General features: G+C 39.2%; 1 protein-coding gene across 1 annotated transcript; it reads left to right on the forward strand.

The window, feature by feature from the left end:
* The first annotated feature begins 7,177 nt into the window (after window positions 1-7,177).
* preb (prolactin regulatory element binding) lies at window positions 7,178-21,833 on the forward strand. Its single transcript, XM_038298672.1, has 9 exons — window positions 7,178-7,312; window positions 8,859-9,054; window positions 12,711-12,961; window positions 17,484-17,564; window positions 17,648-17,775; window positions 17,850-18,023; window positions 21,252-21,324; window positions 21,417-21,576; window positions 21,661-21,833. The coding sequence occupies exons 1-9, from the start codon at window positions 7,178-7,180 to the stop codon at window positions 21,747-21,749; spliced, it is 1,287 nt and encodes a 428-aa protein (XP_038154600.1). The 3' UTR covers window positions 21,750-21,833.
* Window positions 21,834-22,334: the final 501 nt, after the last annotated feature.

Below are 22,334 nucleotides of genomic sequence, written 5' to 3' on the forward strand. Positions count from 1 at the left end.
TTTTCCAAAACGTTTGCCGTAAAGACGGAGACGTAAAATAAATGTGAGCGTCCACACGAATGCATGAAAACGCTGCAAAATGTATGCCAGGCCTGTAAGTGGCGCTGTGGTGCCAAAGCAAAAATAAGCGACGAAATGTTGGGCATGCGCACTAATATTTATACATGTTTGCCCTGCGGGTCCATTTTCGTGGTTAAGTCAAATTCAGGTGCTGAACTATGTCGTCGATATTGCTCTGTTCTTCCTGGAGATATTCCAGAAGAAGAAGATTCTGTTGTAAGCCCGACAGCAGGGTGAGTAGCATTAGCAGCAACGGCGCCATTGTTGTTGTGATACTGTGTTGTGCATGCGTGTTTAGAGGCGACGCTATGACGCATGCGTGTAAAAAAAAATGCGGTTAGAGCGTAAAGATGGAAACGCGAAAACGGCGTTTCGAAATCTTCCCACTCTGAAGGCTGAATAAAAAAAAGATCGTTTACAGACCCCCGAAACGCCGGCTTCGTATGGATGAGAGGCTGGTTTGGTGAAAAATTTGTGCGTTTAGGCCAGGGTTCGTCTTCGTGTGGACGGGGCCTAACTTCACTGATTTAAAAAGTCTAAGGCCCCGTCCACACGAAGACGAACCCTGGACTAAACGCACAAATTTTTCACCAAACCAGCCTCTCATCCATACGAAGCCGGCGTTTCGGGGGTCTGTAAACGATCTTTTTTTTATTCAGCCTTCAGGGTGGGAAGATTTCGAAACACCGTTTTCGCGTTTCCATCTTTACGCTCTACCCGCATTTTTTTGTTGTTGACACGCATGCGTCATAGCGTCACCTCTAAACACGCATGCGCAACACAGTATCACAACAACAATGGCGCCGTTGCTGCTAATGCTACTCACCCTGCTGTCGGGCTTACAACAGAATCTTCTTCTTCTGGAACATCTCCAGGAAGAACAGAGCAATATCGACGACATAGTTCAGCACCTGAATTTGACTTAACCACGAAAATGGACCCGCAGGGCAACCATGTATAAATATTAGTGCGCATGCCCAACATTTCGTCGCTTATTTTTGCTTTGGCACCACAGCGCCACTTACAGGCCTGGCATACATTTTGCAGCGTTTTCATGCATTCGTGTGGATGCTCACATTTATTTTACGTCTCCGTCTTTACGGCAAACGTTTTGGAAAATATCAGCGTTTCGTGTTCGTTTTGACTTCGTGTGGACGGGGCCTAAAAGTCTGGCCTTTGCCTTGTTGCTTTTGTTTTGACAGACTCCTCTAATAAATAGAGAAGTTGTAAAAACGGTGCCAAAAAGACTAAAAACATTTGTTAAAAGGCTAAAAATGGTCTTTAGCCTGACGTAGTCCATAGAAACATGAAAAACATTTTCAGACAGACTGCAGACAGACACCCGTTTAAAACACCCCGATTGATGATGGATAAAAACGAGTTTGTGGCGACGGCGGCGTGTAAAATCCTCCATTCTTCTTCTTCTTCTTGTCGAGTTGGCAACAAACTGTTAGTAGCATTACAGCCACTTACTGGTATGGAGTGTGGTTCGTGATGGTTTAAATATCTATCTTGATACATTCTACCCTAACTTCTTCTAAACATACATTCACACATTCACACTTAAAAATATATACATATTTGTGCACAGCTTTGTATATCATTCCTTCACTCACAAACACACCTACTATAATTAAATTCTATGGAATAATTTTGTTTTCTTTAGAAATCGAATAATTATTTGTATGTGTTTACTCCCTAAATTTTTCCTCAGTATATAAATAATAAATAAATTAAATTAATAAATTAACCTTCTCCTTAATGTCTTCAAACTCTCTTCTCATATATCTTCTCTCTCTTTCATATGTATGACATTCTAATATAACATGTTCTATGGTTTCATATTTATCACAGAAATCACATTTGCCCGTTTTATGTTTTTGCATTTTAAAAAGTGTATAATTAAGTCCTGTATGACCAAATCTTAACCTTGTTATCACTCTTTCCTCCTTTCTATTTCTTCTTCTATTTCTTCTTTCTCCTACCATCTTCTGAATTTTATAAAACCATCTTCCTGTTTTATCTTCATCCCACCTTTTTTGCCAAATTTCCATAATTTTCTCTTTAATAATACTCTTTCCTTCTGATTTACTTATTTTAACTATAAAACTAATAGAATGTTTAATTGCCCTTTTTGCCATTTTATCTGCCCTCTCGTTTCCTTCTACCCCAATATGTGCTGGAACCCACACAAATGTAAAAAATCCTCCATTGGAGATCGCCAGTTCTTTTTTTAATTTGAGGTTCATATAAAGTCCTCCACTGGGGGGGGTGTGCAAGCTATTTTATCCGAAGAAGAAGAAGAAGTCTGGCTTGTGCTCAAACTTTAAAGCCTGGCCCCCCGAACAGCAGGCTCCGCAGCGATCAAACCCAACGTGCCGGCTCGATGTGGATGGTCGTTTGGTGCATGGCGCGTGTTTTGAAGCTGCTTATGGAGAAATGTCTTGGGCCGTGAGTAGTGAGGAAACAGGAAGCGATTCTTGTGGGATGGAAGAGGGAAATAGTGACAATGAAGGTTGGAAGATAGCAACATCAAAAAATGAGAAAAAGCGGAAAAAACAGAGATCAGTTCAAGGGGAATCTAGTTCAGAACAATCCAGTGATGATCATTCCATACATTCCACAGCACAACAAAATGAATTCAAAGTCATATTCAAAGTCGTTAATCAGGCAGACTCTTTTACAAATTGGAATCCGGTTCACTTAACAAAAACCATCAATAAACTTGTCGGAGAAGTCAGAGGTGCCAGAATTCTGTACAGTGGAGACCTGCTAATTAACTGCAGAGACAGCGCCCAGCAAGGCAAAGCAATACGGATCAACAAAATTGACGGGATAAGAGTTCAGTGCAGCCTAATGGAGAACAAAAAGATCAGCAGGGGAGTCATTGGAGGAGTTCCTCTAAAAATTTCTGAAAAAGAGATTCTGGAAAACATAAGCGGTGCAAAAGTAAAAGAAGTAAAACGGTTAAAAACAACAAGAAACGGAGAAAGATCTGACAGTTTATCAGTGCTAATTAAATTTGAGGAAGAGCAATTACCAAGCAAAGTATTCATCGGTTACATAAGCTATAATGTCAAAATCTACAATCCTCCACCATTGAGATGTTTCAAATGCCAAAAATTCGGTCACATTGCAGCAGTTTGTAAAGGGAAGCAGAGGTGTGGAAGGTGTGCAGGAGAACATGAGTACGGAAAATGTGGAAAAGAAGCTAAAATAAAATGCTGTAATTGTGGTGGAGAACATACTGCTGCCTATCGCGGCTGTGAAGCAAGCAAAAGGTCTGAGGAAATTAAAAAAATGAAATTTGAGCTCGGAATAACCTACGCTGAAGCTGCAAAAAGGATCCCATCTCAGTCAGAAAAACCCAAACCTACAGTTCAACACACGGCAAATTCCAAACCTCTAGAGAATCAAAAAATTGATGAAGTCTCACTTATTGTTAAAAAGACAAATTTTGTTCTTTTCATGGTAGAAGTAATTAATTGTACTGCACAGACAACAAAAAAAACGGAAAAAATCAAAATAATAGTGAAGGCTGCAGAAAAATATCTGGACATTAAAGATTTGAACTGGGAGATGGTTGGAAGTATGATGGGAGGACCGATGGGACCATCAGAAACTGGCAGAGTTAAGATGACCTAGAGTAAATTAAAAATTATATGGGCAAATGTGATTTAGTATTATGTTGGTTTAAGTTACACAGGTTTTTTTTTTTTTTTTTTTTTTTTCTTTTTTTTTTTTTTTTTTTTTTTTTTTTTTTTTTTTTTGGGGGGGGGGGGGGGGGGGGGTGAATCGTTTTCTGTTTTCTTGCTTTACTCCATATCAGTTGGTGGCGGTAATGCACAATTCACAAGTCTGCCAACCGCCATAAAACCCCATAAGAAGAAGAAGAAGAAGAAGTCTGGCTTGCTGACGTGTTGGAAGGAAGCTGCAGCTTTAGCTTATATCAAAGTGCGCTGTTGTTATTGAAAACCCCTTATGATTTCGGTGGTTTTTGTTTGTATTTTTTTGACATAACCTCATCCAAGATAAACTGACTAAACTTCAAAGGTAGGAGACCATCAGCGCGGTGACAGGACAGCCACAGGAAAGAAAGTTGCGATTCTGTTATCTTACTGTTATGACAGACAGACATGCCGGTGTTAGGACGGAATTTGTAATCCGTAATATATAAGGGTTTCATCATAGACCTTAGACTTGTGGCTTTAGGTTCAGGTATTAACCCTGTGATACTTTGGTTAGAAAGTAGACTGCTGATAAGACTTTACTACAGGTAAACAAGAGTCACAAAAACTGACGGGTCATATATTTTGTCACAACACCTGTTGCTGACTGGTCTTTGGCTGTGTTCGAATCAATCTTGTTTATAGAGAATCCCATTAAAACCTTACTGCTAAGAGCCGAGGGAATAGATGGTTCTAAAGAGCTATGGGTCAGGTTGAATATGCTGCTCTTGCTTTTCCAACCGAGCTAGGATTTCCCTTACGCATATAGACTGCCATCTTCTCTTCAGTTAACTGGCTTTTTGCTTAAATGTTTTGCAGCTCTGCAGTATGACAGGGAGCAAGCTTTTTCAAAAATTATTTTTTTTTTTGAGGAGGTGTTGGCGGCGTCCAAGGCAGTATGCAGGGAATCTGTAAGCCCATAAACAAAGTCATCAGTTTTTGAAGGGGAATAAATCAAATTGTTGCCCTTCGCAGTTCAATAGGAAATAGAAAGTGGAACAGATTATTTTACATTTTTTAACTGCATTATCTGATAATGATCTGCCTTTTGGGGGAGGAGAACTCTGTTAAAATAATTTTGAAGTTTATTAAAAAGTGGTCAGAGAGGACACGGTTGTGATTAAATACTGTTATCCCCTTGCATTCAATGCCATATGTTAGCAAAAGGTCCAAAGTATGAAGATGAGAATGTGTGGGACTATTCCCATTTTGAACAAAGCCATTCCAGTCTAACATTACAGGATGCATTAAAACAATCACCTTAAATGTCAGCATGGATGTTAAAATCCTCCACTATGATGACCCTGTCAGTATTCAACACCAAATCTGATAGGAAAAATTCTGAGTAAGGACAAGTTGAAATGAAATGTTAAATGTTCAAAAGAGTTCTAATTATTAACTTATTGCAGAGTAAATTATCAGTCGGACTGAAATATTGTTGCTGCACATCCTCCCTGTCCAGAATTTCTGGGTATGTGAAAATTTGAATAACTAGACGGAGTTGCTTTATTTGTGCTTTCAGTCCTGCGGCTGCAGCCACATTTCTTCAAGACAAGATAAATCATTTTGATTATAACAAAACAGGTCATCCATTAGCCTGATAAACCAGACTTAATGTGAGATTAAATGTGTCATTTAGTCTGACCCTGTGAATGAGCCATCGAGGGATTGTTGATGAATACAACCTGTTGTTTTTCAAACTGTGTCTGTGCCTATTGGCCACCACTGACATATGAGCGCAACTGACTGTGACGTAGTAAGTGCGACAAAAAGCTGATGGGGGAGTGTGAACAAACAGCCTGTCGGTAAAACTGTGAATACGTCCTTAAAAAAGGATTGAGCATAGAGCCTCTTCCTGCTCACATGTCAAAGAAAACTACAAGTCTGATCCTTCCAAAACTGATTCCAAAGCTGAGTCAAACGAGAACTGTTCAATAATTGTTGACATCTTCCTTGTTGTGCTCTCCAGCGTCTCACAGCTTCGTCATTACACCCTCAAAACACATCTCTGCGTTGTGATTGGCACGCCAGTTCTAGGGCCCAGGGCATTGATTGAGCCTAGACCACTGGCAGGCAAAAATGATTAAGGACGCTGGCGAGTGGGGCTACTTTACTAGGCTAGTCATCTAGCAGACTTTTTGAAGAAAGAGATCTTATGATAAATAAACCACATTTAATTGATTTTGGTTGTCTGCCAATCACCAGAGTGCTTGTCTGCCAATCTCATTGGGTGCGTCACTGAGCGGGGGAGATCTGTTAGAAACTGGTCACCACCAACCCTAACCCGGGTTGGTGGTGACCAGTGGGCAGAGATCCACGACTACGCTTTCTGCGTACAGTTACCCAATCACCTGGCTGCTCAGGTACTGCTGGAGGACAGCTACGTGGGGGGCTTACTTAATATTTTCTCTCACTGTGCATTTATAAGGTCAGCACATATCTGCAGTACAAGTGCAGTAAATCAAGTCAACTACTGTGTAGTCTTCCCTTACTACTGTGCAGATATTTTTATACCTAAATGAAATATATTCCAGTACATTGCAACTTTTTTAGATGCTTTTTGTACTATATACACTTTTTATATTGTCTGTTGAGTCTTTATCTTTAATGGCATCTTGCTTTTACTCTGCCCTTTGTACTCTATATAATCTACTGGAACCAGAATTTACCTGAGGGCGTAGTTGAGTCTGAAGTCTAAAGTCTAAACTCTATAATTAGCACTGTAGTTCAACCAAAATCAAGGTATAAAAAAATCTGTTGATTATACAGAAAGTTTTACTTTTGGAAAATTTGGTAAAATACAATTTTTTTTTTTATGTAATAAATAAGTTATAAAATAACTACTTCATTAAACATGTGACTGTAACGCAATGTACTCCCAGCAGTCTCAAAGTATGGATAAATCATCTCCTCTTGTTCATACTGCGATTGTTACTCTGGGAAAGTATGATAAAACTTAATTTTGGGCCAATTTTCAATCATTAGATAGGTAGTTACAGTGCCTGAAATTCATTTTTGAAACTGGGAGGACCCCCCCCCTAGTGAAGGACAACAGATTTTATGTTTTGCTAATCATACCTCAGATTAATATGTTGCTTTCATTTTCCACATTTTGTCTTCCTACCTATTGTTTTAGTTGCTATTTTAGCTGCAAAAATGTAAGGAATCATTCCAACATAAATTAAATAAATTTTTAATCCCAGCCTTAATTGAGAACCTAATGGCAAATGAAGTTGCTGCAGTATTGACAATGACATTGCATGTTTTGAGAATCTATATCAAGTTTGAAATTGTAGTTTCACTGACAACCATAGTGTTTGTGTGTGTATGTATTACTAACAATTTGTTTTCAACAGGTGTGTTTGAGTGCTGATGTTTCGTGAAGAACTATGGGAAAGAAGAAGGTGCTTGATCTGTATAGAGCTCCATTTCCACTTTACAGCGTCAAAGTGGATGCAGCTACAGGGCTTGTGATAACAGCAGGAGGCGGGGGTGCCTCAAAGACAGGAATACAAAATGCTGTGGTAAGTATTTCAGATCAATGCAGACATGGTTTTAGATGCTGGCCAAAGTCCCTCATCAACACTGAAATCCCTATTGTAGGTGCTATTTATAGATATATAGATTCTAGAATAGCTCTGCTTAAGATGACTGCATGTGGGAGTAGCTCTGCTGGCTTGACTCTGTTTTTTGTAATTTAAGTTCTTCCAGTTTTGGATCAGAATTTCTTTTTCTGATGTTTTTTGCCTTTGGTGTTGAATGCTGTGAAACTGGGAGGACTGTTACTGAATCTTTTTCCTCTTTCGATAATTGTTATGATGCTTTACGACAGCAACCATAGAAAGTTGATTTTGGGTTGGGGGGGTTTTTAACACCCAACAGCAGCTAATTAATCTGAAGCTAAAATAGCACCCAAACTACTTCTGCAAGTACCAGCTGAGTTGAAAAGGAGGCGCCGGGGATGCAGAGCAGGAGCCTGTAGAAGAGAGATGAACAATAAATTTAAGCCATCTCTTCCATCAATCATTATGGTCAATGTGACATTTTTAGGAGACAAGAACCCAGCCAGAGTGTTGGTAATGCAACATTATGTGTTTCACTGAAACATGGCCTAATGGTCATAAATCCGGCTCCAGCATCTCTCTGCAAAGGCTTTCTGACTGTGCAATCAGAGATTTAAAGAAGAATTTGCCCAGAGAGTTTACCAGTGTTCTGTTAGTAATTGTTTACATTTTACCTTCTGCCGATGCCAGCTCTTTATGACAGGTGATCTGTTCTGTTGCTACTAGCCAAATGCATTTGATGCAATAACTGGTGATTTTAATCACACCTCACGCTCTGCTTCACTGCTATCGTCCCAAAAGTTTGTCAGCTGTGGCACAAGAGAAAACAAAATGTTGGACTTAATTTATGCAAACGTCAAGGACTCCTGCATCTCTGAAATAAGACCTCCTCTCAGGAAATCGGATCATAATCTTGTTTTCCTCTGCCCAGAGTATGAGCCAGTTTGTAACAGTCAACCTGTTTAAAACAAACTATAAGAGAGGATTGACAACTTCCACATCACTAGAACTGTCTCCAGGGTGAGACTAAGGTTGAAGAGATGCTCTGCACAGAGCTGCTCTGCACAGGCCTTCAGGACACTGGGGGTGACACCATCACGACCTGCTGACTGATTACCATTCTAGAGACAGACAGGTGAAAGGTGGAGGGAGCAGCATCATCTTCTGATTTGGATGAGAAAAAACTCATAGAAGCAGGCGTGTCAGGACTTTGGGCAAGAGAGAGGGATGCTGTACATTCAGTACAATGACATTGACAGTACTTTTGTTGCCAGCTGTTTTGACAGTAATGTTAAGAGTTTGTATTTAAAGGGGACAGCAAATTTATTCTGTTATACAATTTGTACTCTCTCTCAATATTGTAAAAATATCTAAATAAATATTTATAGAAATTGTGTACTATATTCATAATTGTGAACATATTTCTTATGAAAACACATTTCCAAAATTTTTCGTGTAAACTTCTATTTAGAGACAAGACATTTTTTTTCCAACTTTTGTCTTACAGCATTTTTTGGATCTGAAGATGGTTGGAGAAAATCAGTACAGCTCCAGTCTTCTTCACTCTCATAATACAGACAAACGCGCTACTATGAACATGGCTGTGGGTGACGGTGTGATTGCTGCTGGACAGGACGGCACATGTAGCCTCATGAAGTTTAACCTCTGCCGACAGAAAGAAGACAGATCGGATCACAAAGATGGTGAGGCAATCTAAAACAATTTGATCACATCTTTAAAAGTGAGATTGAACATATTACTCACTAGGAGTTAGGGCTGGGCGATATAGAAAAAAAGCTTATCGATAAAAAAAAATGCATATTGATCGATATCGATAATTATTGAAAAGATTTGAAACCATATTTTATGTGCAGCTCTGCCTGGACTTTTTATAATATTGCTAAATGATTTAATTTTAATAAAAAACACAAACACAGACTTCGAATTAAATCTTTATTTAACCAACTTTTTTAACCATAACAGAATTGTTTTAAAGAAAAATAACTTAAGAGACCTGAGTTATGTTATTAAATACTGACAAAGAATAAACTAAAGTGACCAAAATGAATATAACAAATAAATAAATGCCCCCCCACCGCCGCCGCCGCCCCCGTTTCCTGCTTTAACCTGAGTTATTACTTTGAAGTTTCTGGCCCCTCAGCATTTTTCTCTCAATTGTTAGAACTAAGTGGGAAACTGCCCAGAACTGAAAATATATATATATTTTCCCGAAATTCCTGAAGATTCATCGGAGGAGAGCCGCGTCGGGGCCTACACAGCTCGTACTCCTGCGGGTGTGAGCGGCTGAGATGATAAAAAAAAAAAAGTTGGTTGTGTTATCAGACTTGGTTTTCACTGGTTCCCGACAAATTTTACAGATGACTGTGGTTTGTTTTTTGTCCAACTTGCCATGACCGAAATACTGCCAGACTGCCCAACTACAAAAACCCTTCTTTGAAACAATTTCCTCCGCCTCTCCTTGCTGCGACATCTTCATGTGCTCTGTGTTGTGGTTTGAGAGGGCGGTGCTTTGTGACGGCGTGCCTGGGTCCACGATTGTGATTGGTTGGGAGGAAGCAGCGACTAGCATAAACCTACATGCTAGGTTTATGCTACGTTTCTTTTTTATCGAACTTTTATCGACCCTCTTTTTTTCTATTGCGCCACATGTCTATCGATCGATATATATCGTTATTGAATTATCGCCCAGCCCTACTAGGAGTTTTGGTTGCTTAAATCTGTAGTGAAGAAAGGTGAATCACGTCTTTCTGCAGTTACTTAGGTTCAGAATGAACTTCAGTTATAGCAAATAACGCATCATCTTCTTCAGCTTTAAGGTGGAGCAAACAAGTACTTGTTCAGCCACTGATTGTGAACAATTTCTTTTTTTTTTTTTTTTTTTTTTTTTACATTTTTGTGGAAAATAGGCATTTTGTAATTAACCCAAGTTCAACTGAATTCTTTGTTGCATAATCTTTGTTGGCAATGACGGATGTTAGACATCTTCAGCAGCTTTGTACACATTGTAGCTGCGGTCAAGGTGTGGAGACTGGCTAGGCAATTCCCTAACCTTGGCCGAGCAGGATGTTTGAGATCATTGTTCCGCTGCAAGGCCCAGCTAGGTTCCATCTTCTATGCTCTTATGGGGCGTTCAAACCCAGCTCCTTTTTCACTGATCAAATTGTCGGATTTACATGGAATTTATCAAAAAGGAAAGTTTTAAGCCTAGCCTTAAAAGTAGACAGGGTGTCTGCCTCACAGACTAAAACTGGTAGTTGGTTCCACAGGAGAGGAGCCTGATAACTAAAAGATCTGCCTCCCATTCTACTTTTAGAAATTCTAGGAACCACTAGTAAACCTGCAGATTGAGAGCTAAGTGCTCTGTTAGGAACATAAGGAACAATCAGATCTTTGATATCAGATGGAGCTTGGCCATTTAAGGCTTTATATGTGAGAAGGAGGATTTAATATTCTATTCTGAAACTCCTAGAAAGCAAATTAAAAGAAACTAGGATAGGAGAGATACAGGCCCTGTTCAACTTCATGGGACGCGTCCTTAGAAGGCAAGATTTGAAGGACGATTACGCCATAGTGCGGCGCTGAGGTCTGGTCTGATTCCAGTCCTCGTTATGCGACCTTAAAATTCGTCCTTCTTTTAGCCCGATTTGAAGGACGGGTCCGATGTATCCTCGCTATCCTAGGTTTTCCCAGAATTCATTGCGAGACCAAGCAAGCCGGGATTTGCTCCATGATCAGAGGAAAAGTTACACGCCGAACAGTGGTGAATGTTGGAAGTGCAGTTTAATATACAAGTCAGTGTTCATAGATGTTCATAGATATTCAGGTCTGGGGATTGGGATGGCCATTCCAGACCATTGTTCCTCTGCATGAATTCCTGGGTAGATTTGGAGAGGTGTTTTTGGATCATTGTCTTGGTGAAATTTCCATAACTTCAACTTGAACTTCGTAACTGATTCTTGAACATTATTCTCAAGAATACGCTGATATTGAGTCTAATCCATGCCACCCTCAACTTTAACAAGATTCCCAGTGCCCCAAAGCATGATGGAACCTCCACCAAAATTTACTGTGGGAGGCATGTGCTTTTATTGGAATGCAGTGTGTGTTTTTTTTTTTTTTTTTTTTTTGCCGCCCTGCATAATGCCTTTTTTATGACCAAACAACTCAGTCTTTGTTTCATTAGTCCACAGGACCTTATTCCAAATGTGCTTTTGCATACCTCAAGCGATTCTGTTTGTGGCATGCTTGCAGAGAAGGTTTCTGTTGCATCACTCTCCCATACAGCCCCTCCTGGTGCAAAGTGTGCTGAATTGTTGAACGATGCACAGTGAAACCATCTGCAGCAAGATAATGCTGCAGGTCTTTGGAGGTGGTCTGTGGGTTGTGCTTGACCATTCTCACCATTCTTCTTGTCTGCCTCTCTGATACTTTTCTTGGCCTGCCACTTCTGGGCTTAAAGGGGCCATGGAATGCAAAACCGTGTTTCAGTTTTTATAGATAAATAACGATAGCTCAGTGGGTGAAATGGATGTACAGAGAAGTTCAAATCCCATCGACACCTACTTTCTCTGCAAATCTCACAATTCTGAACTTCCACCATAAAACGGTCGAATTCAGACGAAGCACGGAGTTGACGTAAACTCAGGGATGTTGCCTTATTTGGTTCTGGCCTGTACTTTTATCACGCCCCAAAATGGACATACAAACAAGCCCACTGATTCACTATCGTAAATGTAGTGTTCGAGGCTGACTGGAGAAAGGGGACCATTTTCACAGTCTTCCCAAGGATCCAAAGACCTGACAGGCATGGATTGTTTTTGTCTATCAGAAGATCCCTGCAAAGTTTGATGCTCGGCATTTCAATTGTTCTAAGGATTTTACCGAAGACAGCTTTCAAAATCTTGGACAGTTCAAAGCAGGATCTGCTAAACTTCTTTTACTGAAATGAGGGGCTGTTCCGACCATAAGGCCATCACAATTGCAAGCTTTAACTATGATTCAGTCACTAAGCTGTTGATAGCAATGCTAGCGTATCTGTGGTGACCAGTTCTGGGTTCACAGCATTTGAACCGAGCCGTGAGCTCCAGGGCTGGTCCGGGAGCGACCGAACGGTATGCTTCCCCCCCACCAGCCTTAGATAGGCCTGTAGTTCTGCAGTAGCAGCTTGTCCATCTTGCTTTTTTTAAGCATTGTTCATAAGTGCTGTTTGGGAGCCTATTGGAAAACACCTGACAAAAGGGAAGTGTTTCTTGTTTAAATTAAAATGATCTATTGTAACTGTGCAATATGTGATATTTTTGATCATGTTATCTAGTTAAGATTGTCATTTCTGCTGTAGGGAACACCCCTGAACTCAGTAATGCCAGACGGAGACCTGGGAAAGCAGACAAAGGCAACCTCAATAAACCTGCTGCAACTGGAGACAAGTCGGATATGAGAGATGAGACAGATCTTATCACCGTGACCAATTTAGCTGAAGTGCTCTCGGACCTTAACCCAAACGATCCTCTTCAGAAAGTTGTCAGATTTAGTCCTGACATGAAGCTTCTGCTGACTGGAGGTACAGATGGATTCATCAGAGTTTGGGAGGTAAACTTCATTTAAATTTGAAAATGCTCCCACATTAGCCAGTTAATATTTTAATGCTTTGAAAAACCTTCCACAGCAGTTAGTACCTGATAAAGCATTCCAAAGTATACCATGTGGAATGTTCAATGCCCTTTATTCAAACAGCTCAGTCTTTTTCTCTTTAGTCCAAAAAAAAGGGATAGGAAGCATTTGGAACCATGGACGTTTCTCAATACTTCATCAGTTTCACAAGTTCCAGCACTGTTCCAATTAAAAAGAAAACAAGACTGAGAACGGACTGTGTGCTCCCGTTCTCTCAGAGGCCATACTTTCCTGTGTTCTTGTCAAGAACAAACTTAGCGAGAACATGGGTCCATACTTGCATTCTTGTGAATTGAGAAACGGCCCATGTTTGTATTTAATGTACAATTCAATTAAATGTATTTAATTGTACAGAGCAATGAAATTCACTGTCTGCATTTAACCCATCTCGTTGGGGAGCATTGGGCTACCATTGTGCGGCGCTCTGGGAGGTTGGGTTTAGAGTCTTGCTCAGGAACCCAGAGGGCAATCAGTGGGAGCAGGAGTTGAACTTAGAACCTCCGGATTCCAAGTGCAATACCCTAACCATGAGTTCACAATCCCCCTAATATCTAGTTTAACAATACAGACACATTTAAGTTGTTTAATTAAATCACAAAAATAAAGAAAACAAAAATCTTCCTTTCGGTAGAGATGCAAATTTTTTTGTTGTACAAGTTAACTCTTAAATTAAATGCGGAAAATTAGATGCACATATGAACACTGTTACTCTGAAAGGTTTTACCTTTTTAACCCTAAGACATTATAACTTATTTCATCAGGTTGAGTACAAAATAGTTGTCTTCTTGCATAAAGAAGAAAGATTGTAGCAGTTTAAGAATCTGGTGGGGGACGTCTCAACGGGGTTTAAAATAGTCCTCTGTAGGGAAAATAATCTATAGGGCGGCCTAATGGTCAGTGCTTACAGCGTGGAATCCTGAGGTTCTGAGTTCAAGCCCCACTCATACAGGCTGCCACTTTGGCTCTCTGAGCAAGACCCTTAACCCCATGCTGCTACCCGGGCGTCATACAATGGCAGCCCAGTGCTCCCCAAGGGGATGGGTTAAATGCAGAGGTAAATTTATCCAATGTGAGAGAAAGTTCAATGATTATTCAATTGGCTCTCCAAGCAGGTTAAATTAATAATAAGTCTACATAGACTTAAAACAATATCCTAGAGGTCTTAAGGAGACGTTTGCTACAGTTGATGGATAAGTGGATGCTTGTGTTAACATAAAGAGATTTAACTTGCTTCAGATGTGATCAAAAAGGAACCTTTTGCTTGTCAAGAAATCATATATTACAGACCAAACTTTCATTTTATTTATATTGGGCCAATTTACAACATATTATCAGAAATTTTCGTAGGAGTGGCCAAGCAAGGACCAATGTTCACTGCGGGGTTGGCAAGAACTGATAGAAGCTTAAACAGTGTCAGGGACAACCTACACAGGAAAATGAACGGTGCAACAAATAAATCACTGACAGACGGCATTTTTATAAAAACCTTGCTTATCACTATAGCCAAATATGTGTTTCTTTATGCTGATGAAGATTCTCAGTCATCCAGGTCATTGTCATTCCGTAAAATTTTAAAAACAATCCACTGGACTTGGTTTCCAAGATTTGAAGACGTTTCACTTCCCCTTCCAGAAGCTTTCTCAATTCAAATGTCGGGATCCGCAGTGAGTGTGAGGCTTTGTATGGACAAGGCTTCGTATTGCTTTGAAACATGCAAAATGAAACTGACTAGCGGGTCGTTTGGTTCCATTGTTAGGCTGTAATATTTCTTTATGTATTCCTTATGTATTTCTTTATGTTGTCTATGTTTGTCATTATATACACATTAATCAAATTGAATTAATCATACCCATGAAATAGGTTGAGCATAAAGAGCAGAAGACTCCTAAAGCATTACATAAAACACTCCTAGTTGACCTTCAGAGATGCTTAAATGTCCCTTCTCCATAAAACTTAAAAACTAGTTATGAAAAGGGCAAGAATCCTGTTTTTGGAATCTTTAATGTCAGTATATTTATTGCTACATCTTGTCAGTTTATGTTAAATGTGGCAAGATATGTGTGTAGCAACAGTGAAAAGGAAAACACTGCTTCGACAGGTAGATACATACTGCAGAACCAGGAGTTCTGCCGCACTTAACTGGGGACTTGAGAAAACATAGGAAACACAGAACAAAGGGATACAGAACTAATCTTGGAGTATTTTCTTAGATGAGAGAAAAAAATGCAGCAGAAAACGCCCCCAGTCCTGAGTTATTAAGATATTTCAGTCTATTCACAGATTAGAAGTGTTTCTATGATAAATCATAAATACATCTGAAAGGTTGTTGAGAAGATGGGACACTGATGTGCCAACCCTAAATTAGAGCATAACTTGGAAAGTTGGAAAAAGAGCGGCGAAATGTCTTCTAGAAAACTTCCTGTCCAGTTGCCTAAACTGAACTTTTTCAAGCTTGACCTTGACCTGGACGACAGAGAATTTTCACAGATAAATAAATGAAAATGTTTTTTTTTCTCTTCCTTTTCCTGAAATAAATATATATTAATGCTGCAACAAGAGATTATTTTGCAAATCGATTTATCTGTCGTAATTATTTCGATTAATAATTGGATAGCCAAAGATTCCTTAAAGAAGGTTTTTTATGATATTAAAGCAGGTGAAACTAAAGCTTTTCTACTTGAGTTCTGGATTTTGACATTTTTATTACATTCAATGCAAAATGCTAATAAATTTTTTCTACAATTTTGATGTAACTACTGCTCTAAGTGGGTTGCTCTTTCAGGTAAAGCCATGTTTCAGACTCTATATTCAACTTAACGATTGATATATTACTAAATTAGTGGGCATTTATTTCAATAATCAGTTAATCACAATCTGATTGTTTCAGCCCTAATACAGTAGAAATTATGTTTTAATTTGGGTGTCCTAATATTTCATAGGACTGTACATCCTGTCAGAGCTTCTTAGCTCTTTTGACTATATTTTTATACTGTGAAAATAAAAGTTATTCATTAATTGTGTAATTTTTACCCTTTTTCTCCTACTAAAGAAAAAAAACAAGTACAAAGGGGGAAATGGTCAAAGAGATTAGTTATTATCACAGTAGATGTATAGCATTTAATGCATAAATTGCAATTACGACTGCTATTAGTGACAACACTTATAAAATATACCTTTTTTAAAAGTTTTCCATTATGATAATCTCAGAGGTTTTGCCGCATACACCAGCAGGCGGTGATTAAAGTAAAGCAAACGTATTTGCACAGATTTAAGTAATTTAATACTTTTTCTCTTTGTTTGTTCAAAGAACATTCTTAAGGAAAACTAAAAGAACAGTTTTATGCCTTATCAGTTACTGGAGATTTAACCAAAAATGTATCATGATACAACAACTTGTACTTGTGAGAATGGTCTGGTTTGTCAGCTTAACTGCTAACAAGCTTATTAGATTTGTTTGACTGCAAGCATGTATAACACACTGAATGCAGTGATGTCACAGCTAAAAGAACAGGAGCGTTGATGCCTTAATGTTGTAAACCTTAAGGAGACAAAGCACTCCCAGCTTAAACTTACATAAAGTTAATAAAAACTACTTAAAACATCCTCTCTGCTGACTGAAACAACAGCCTGGACATTGGGTGCATTGTGTGTTCTGCAGCAGACCCTAACATATTCCCTATTGACATCATTTAGGAATATTTAGCCAATATTACCTAATGTAAATTGACAATGTTAGAAACTTTTAGACAGGATTGATCATGCACCCAGGTCATTTTGGCTGAAATCTGACTAAAGCTGAAGTGATGTTTGTAAAAAAAAAAAAAAAAAAAAAAAAGAATCTCTCTCCATGGTCAGCCTTTTGGAGTTAAGGTTAATCAATCATCGAAACCAATTTCATTCTTAATTGATTGAGTGAAAAACATTGCCAAGTCTTGCCTGTCTGGCAATTCTCAAATTAAAATAAGCAAAAGTAACAGCCTTTAATTTGAGATGAGTTTGTTGGGAGCATCTTTCATTGCCCAGTGACCCATAGTGACAGTGAGATTTAACCTCCAAACCTGTACTTTCCTAAGGTCACAAATGGCCTAATTTCTAACTACTATTCCATCACTCCTTTTAGCCTGTTAGTATTGCACAGTAACTGATCAATTGTGGATTTTAAACCTAGGACAATGCTTTTATATTTAAGAGTAGCCTAAAACAAATTAATTAAATAAGTGTTACTATATTGCATACAGTGTACCTAGCATTTTTTTTAAGAAACTGGTGCACTGTATAAGCAAATCAGAGCCCAAGTACCAGACTCAGATTGTATTGGGGGCCAACAGAAGTCCTTATGGAGACAATCCTAGAAAGACATAAGTTTGTTTAAATCTAGATGCTAAAGTTGAATTTGTTTTTCTTTTAACCTAGTTGCTTTTTTGTTGTTTTTTTTTTAAAGTTTCCATCCCTCAAGAAACAGTTTGACTTTAAAGCACATGAAGAGGAGATTGAAGACCTGGATATGAGCGTAGAAAGCAAGGTGACCATTCATTGTGCTCAATGTGGAGGTTTTATACGAGTTCATCAGAAATAATAAAGTAAATATCATGTTTCCTCATGCAGCTTCTTGTGACTGTTGGGCGAGACTTTACCTGCACTGTATGGAGTGGCAACCAAATGATTACAGGTCTAAAGTGGTGTGAAACCATGCCTCATATTTCTGAAAAGTCATATCGATATATGGCATGCAGGTAAACTAAACAGGAAATAAGATAGGATTTCTCATCTTGATGGGTCCATCTAAATTGTTTTCATCTCTTTCTAGGTTTGGAAATGGTGAGGAGGAGAAAGATGCACTAAGGCTTTACACAGTGCAAATCCCTCATAAGCGACACAAAAATCCTCCTCCTTGCTATATCACAAAGTGGGATGGCAAGATCTTTCTACCCATGTTAACATCTCACTGTGGCACTGAAGTTATTTCCAGTCTCGCTGTCAGGTAACCAATTCAAGGGGGTCAGTGATAAAAATTGCATTTTATTGTGTTAAAAGGAGTGAATCAGACATCTCACTCCCAAAGCTCACTGTTACACCTCATATTTTATCGTCCGTCTCTGCCATGGATCCTTCTATGTTTGTTCAGTTCAAAATAAGGGGATGATGTTGCATCTTTTCAGCAAGCCAGTAAAATGGGCTGGTTCTGTTCTGGTAACTCTTCTAAAATCTCTGGGACTGACTGTATGTGACCATTGTAGAATAAATTATGGATAAATAACGAATAAGAGCACATGAAGCCAACCTTGGGACTGTACCGACTACAAGTTGGCCAATCACGAGATTCTCAAAGTTTTAAGTTTTTATTTATGATTGTTAGTCATAATTTTTCTTTAGAGTTCCGATATCCTGCACAACAAATTAAAAATCCTGAGAGCTGCATTTTAATTTCCGGTGTTATTAGCCATCTTGGCAAGCATTATGTGAGCAGAATCTACACAAGACAAAGCGAAACCAAAAAAAATCATGTCAGTCTTACCCTCACTTATCCATGTAAGATAAAATATTTCCACATGGCTCCTGTAATGGAATGACCCAGTACCATAGTAACAAATGTGACTACAGACTGTTTCTGGCTTTTTTCTGTCACCTTTTGGCCATGTGACTTTTAGCAACGGACAGGAATTCTGTTGGCTCTGACAGTCCGAAAGACGTGCATATCATTCATCACTATTTTTGAGCAAATCTATGTCAATTGGATATTTTTTGTGTGCGTCCTGTTTTGCCAATATGATTCTTGGAATGGATGTGCCAGAGCTAGCTGATAGCCCAACAGCTTTGCTTTCACAAGCAGACCATTATGAGTGTTATTTCTTGGACAGGTAGGACCGAAACCGAATTTTCCTTCAGGGATTAATAAATTGAATTGAATAAGCTCACGCTTCATACTTGTATATGAGACTTTCTTGAAAATTGTTTAGGGAGTAAAATTGTATTCAACCGAGAGAGAAATGGAGGTGAGAAAGAAAGATGCAAAGGGAGAAAGAGGAAAGAGTGCATGAAAAGAAAGAAAACAAAGCAAAACTGGTAAAAATAGACAACACAAAAGATATAGAGTAACTCCTACAAGTCGTCTTCCACACCATTATGAGATGGGACAGAAAACAGAAGATTAAAAACAGCAGGAAGAAGACATCATGCAACCAAAGTAAACATCAAAAATGCTTCAAAGGCAGTGGGTAACCAGAGAAATGCCAGCATCCCTATGAGATGAGTGTAATGAGTTCAAAACCTTGGACCCAATATTCAAAAACAGACAGATCTGGATAGTTCAAAACTAGACTTTATTTAACTCTCAGCATGGCTGCTCGTCAGCTGGGGCGGATAAACCGGGTCCTGTTTCTGAGTGGAGCTGAAGCCAGCCGAGGCCGAGGGGCAACAGAGTCCTGAAGGGAATGTCCAAAGCCGAAGTCGAAGCAGAACCAAGTTCACAGACCAGAGGATCAGAAAGCCGATGAGGTACAGAAGGGGAATCCAAGCCAATGTCAGAAAAACAGTCCAAGTTTGGTGAGCCAGGTGAATTCAGGAATCAGTCCAGAACAGAGCAGATTAAAGAGCAGACTAGGGCAAAGCAAAACTCAGGATCCACAGGACAGAAACAGGTCACAATTTAGATAATCAGAAAAGCAAACAGAGGGCTAGAGTTACTCACACAAAACAGCTTGAATATTCTGGCACTGGTAGCTGGAAAACACACAGCATATATAGGAGCTGAAAACAGGTGGATCAGATAAGCAGTAATGAGAAAAACAGACAGAGTTACACAGGTGAGTGGAATGAGCAATCAGGCCAGCCACCAGTGCCAGGATCATGACAATGAGAGCACTCAGAGCTCGACCCCTGAGGGGCCAAACCCCAAAGTGGGACGCTGGGACCCTTTTTCCACCTGGATCCCCGCTCTTCTTCGCCCTCATGTCCCTCTGTTGTCGCACAAACTTGCCCCCACTTCCTCACCGCCTCGGCAGTATCTAGACCCCCAGCTAGTTCGTGATTGTCTATCTTGCTTTGTGGCGTGGAATAACATAGCGCAGACCACACTTCAATTATTGGGCATAAATCAAAAAGTATCTGCGACACCCTGCTTTGGGGAGTATAACCAGCCCTTTTGATGTTTCTAAAAATTGGGGCATAGACCACCACCAGCATTGGGAAAACCCACCCTGGTGATTACCTCCTCCCCAAGATCCTAACTTTACTGTAGTGTGATACAGTAGTTGAGGGCAAGCATCGGAGATGAGGAGCTAAGAACTAGTGAACAGGGTTCTTCCAGGGAGCCAGCTCCCCTACTGGCCCCAATAGGCTCCCTGTTCTCCACCCTGCACTAAGGGAGAAAGAGACCAAGGACCAGGGGCACACCGCGACCCAGTGTGAACCCACTGTGAATATGACCACTTCCAAACCCTCAATTCCTTATCCCAGCTCCAATACCCCCTCCATACATTTTTTTTTTTCTTTATATGACAAAAATGTATTACTTTTGCTGTTTTCTAGGTCATCGTATAACCATCACGCTATGTAAATTAAGTTTAGAAAATCTAGTTCTAAGTGTGGCTAGATCTATTAACTTAATAGCTATGACAATTACTAGATTAATACAGAATTTTGGTAGATTAATTAACCATTGTTTCCATTTCAGCATTTTGTGGTTTACAAGAAATAAAGTCCGAAAATATTTGGCAATATTCTGGCATTGGTTTTGATCTCTGAAGAGGTGGCTTTGACTCCATCACTTCAGTAGGGAATAAGTTGTTTTTCTTAATTTAGCTGAGTCGTCTCACATCTGGACAACTCAAAAGTTGCCTTTGTCCCCCGCCTACATGCCGGTGCATGCAGCATTAAAAACTGGTACACACTACAGTTGGATTATACCTACCTGATATCACCAAGGCCATCTTATGTACTTAAGGCCATCTTAATTACTTTTCTGAACCTGGGTTGATATTCAAACAGCAACTGAGACTTCACTTAATACATACTGTGGAATTTAGTTGTTGCATGGTTTCCTTTATTTGAGTAATGCATTATGCATTAAAACAACTCACCAGTTTTTTTCACAATATAAGAAACTTTTTAAAGTTTTATTCTTTTTCCCTCATTTTTAATAGAACTTTGCTTAAAAAAATGCTTTAAGGATACCAGATGGAAGAATTAACATTGAAATTATCTTTAACAGTGACTCTGGAAAGTTTCTTGGCCTTGGCACAGTTACGGGATCGGTAGCAATTTATATTGCTTTCTCTCTACAGGTAACACAAGCATAATGCTAGCCTGAATAAAAAAAAAATAGATGTTCAAAAGTTTACCTTTATGTAATTGATTTATTTTTTTTTTTTTGCAGAAGCTGTACTATGTCAATGAGTCACATGGCATTGTTGTGACCGATCTAGCATTTTTGCCTGACTTCCTGAAAGGCCAAAGTATCAAAGGCAGTAACAAAACAGCAATGCTAAGTGTAGCTGTGGATAGTCGTTGTCAAATACATGCTGTTACCAAAGGAAGTAAGTTTGGCATTTGCCTTTACACATACTGTATCTCTGAACCTCAAATTTTTGTAATTAATTTTTTCTCCCTGTATTCCTTAGGACCCATTCCTGTCTGGCTGCTCTTCTGCGGGTTCATATTTGTCGGTTTGCTCTTTTTTTTACAGTTCCACTTTCAGTTGTTTCTCTAAAGGATGCATATTATCAGTGAATAACCTTTTGTTTGCAACAGCAGCCTTTTTTTTAACACAATAAAATCTGAAGGACCAAAAGCATGTAGCAGAATTTTAATTTGCCATTTATGTTTCTTGATCTGGTCGTGCAACTTTAAGATTTACTTTCTTTTTTTTATATTTATTGCCTACCCCTATACTATAGGTGGTAAATATGTTATTTAATCTGATAATATTTGGGCTGTCATATATTGTTTGTAAACGCATGTCCTACTGGCTGTGTTAGAACCACTGATCTCTACTTATTCGCTGGATTGCTGACAGCCTGGAAAAAGTGAAGCCACCGGCTGCTATATCGGTACTCCCCACTGAGACGCGCCATAAACATGCCTACGTGTGTACTATTTGGCATTTTGCAAAAACAAGCCGTCTGTGGAAAAACGTTTCACAGGTAATTTCATAGTCAGTGGATTTGCTAACCAAGAAAATCCATATATACGCCGATGTATCCCAAAGTATACTATGTAGTGTAACATTAGTTTGGCTATCTCGGACTGACTCGAAGATATTGACTGAGTTAGCCATCGACATTGTGTCTAAAGA

The sequence above is a fragment of the Cyprinodon tularosa genome, unplaced genomic scaffold, assembly GCF_016077235.1.
Source record: "Cyprinodon tularosa strain WSP-4 unplaced genomic scaffold, ASM1607723v1 ctg411, whole genome shotgun sequence".
NCBI lineage: Eukaryota > Metazoa > Chordata > Actinopteri > Cyprinodontiformes > Cyprinodontidae > Cyprinodon > Cyprinodon tularosa.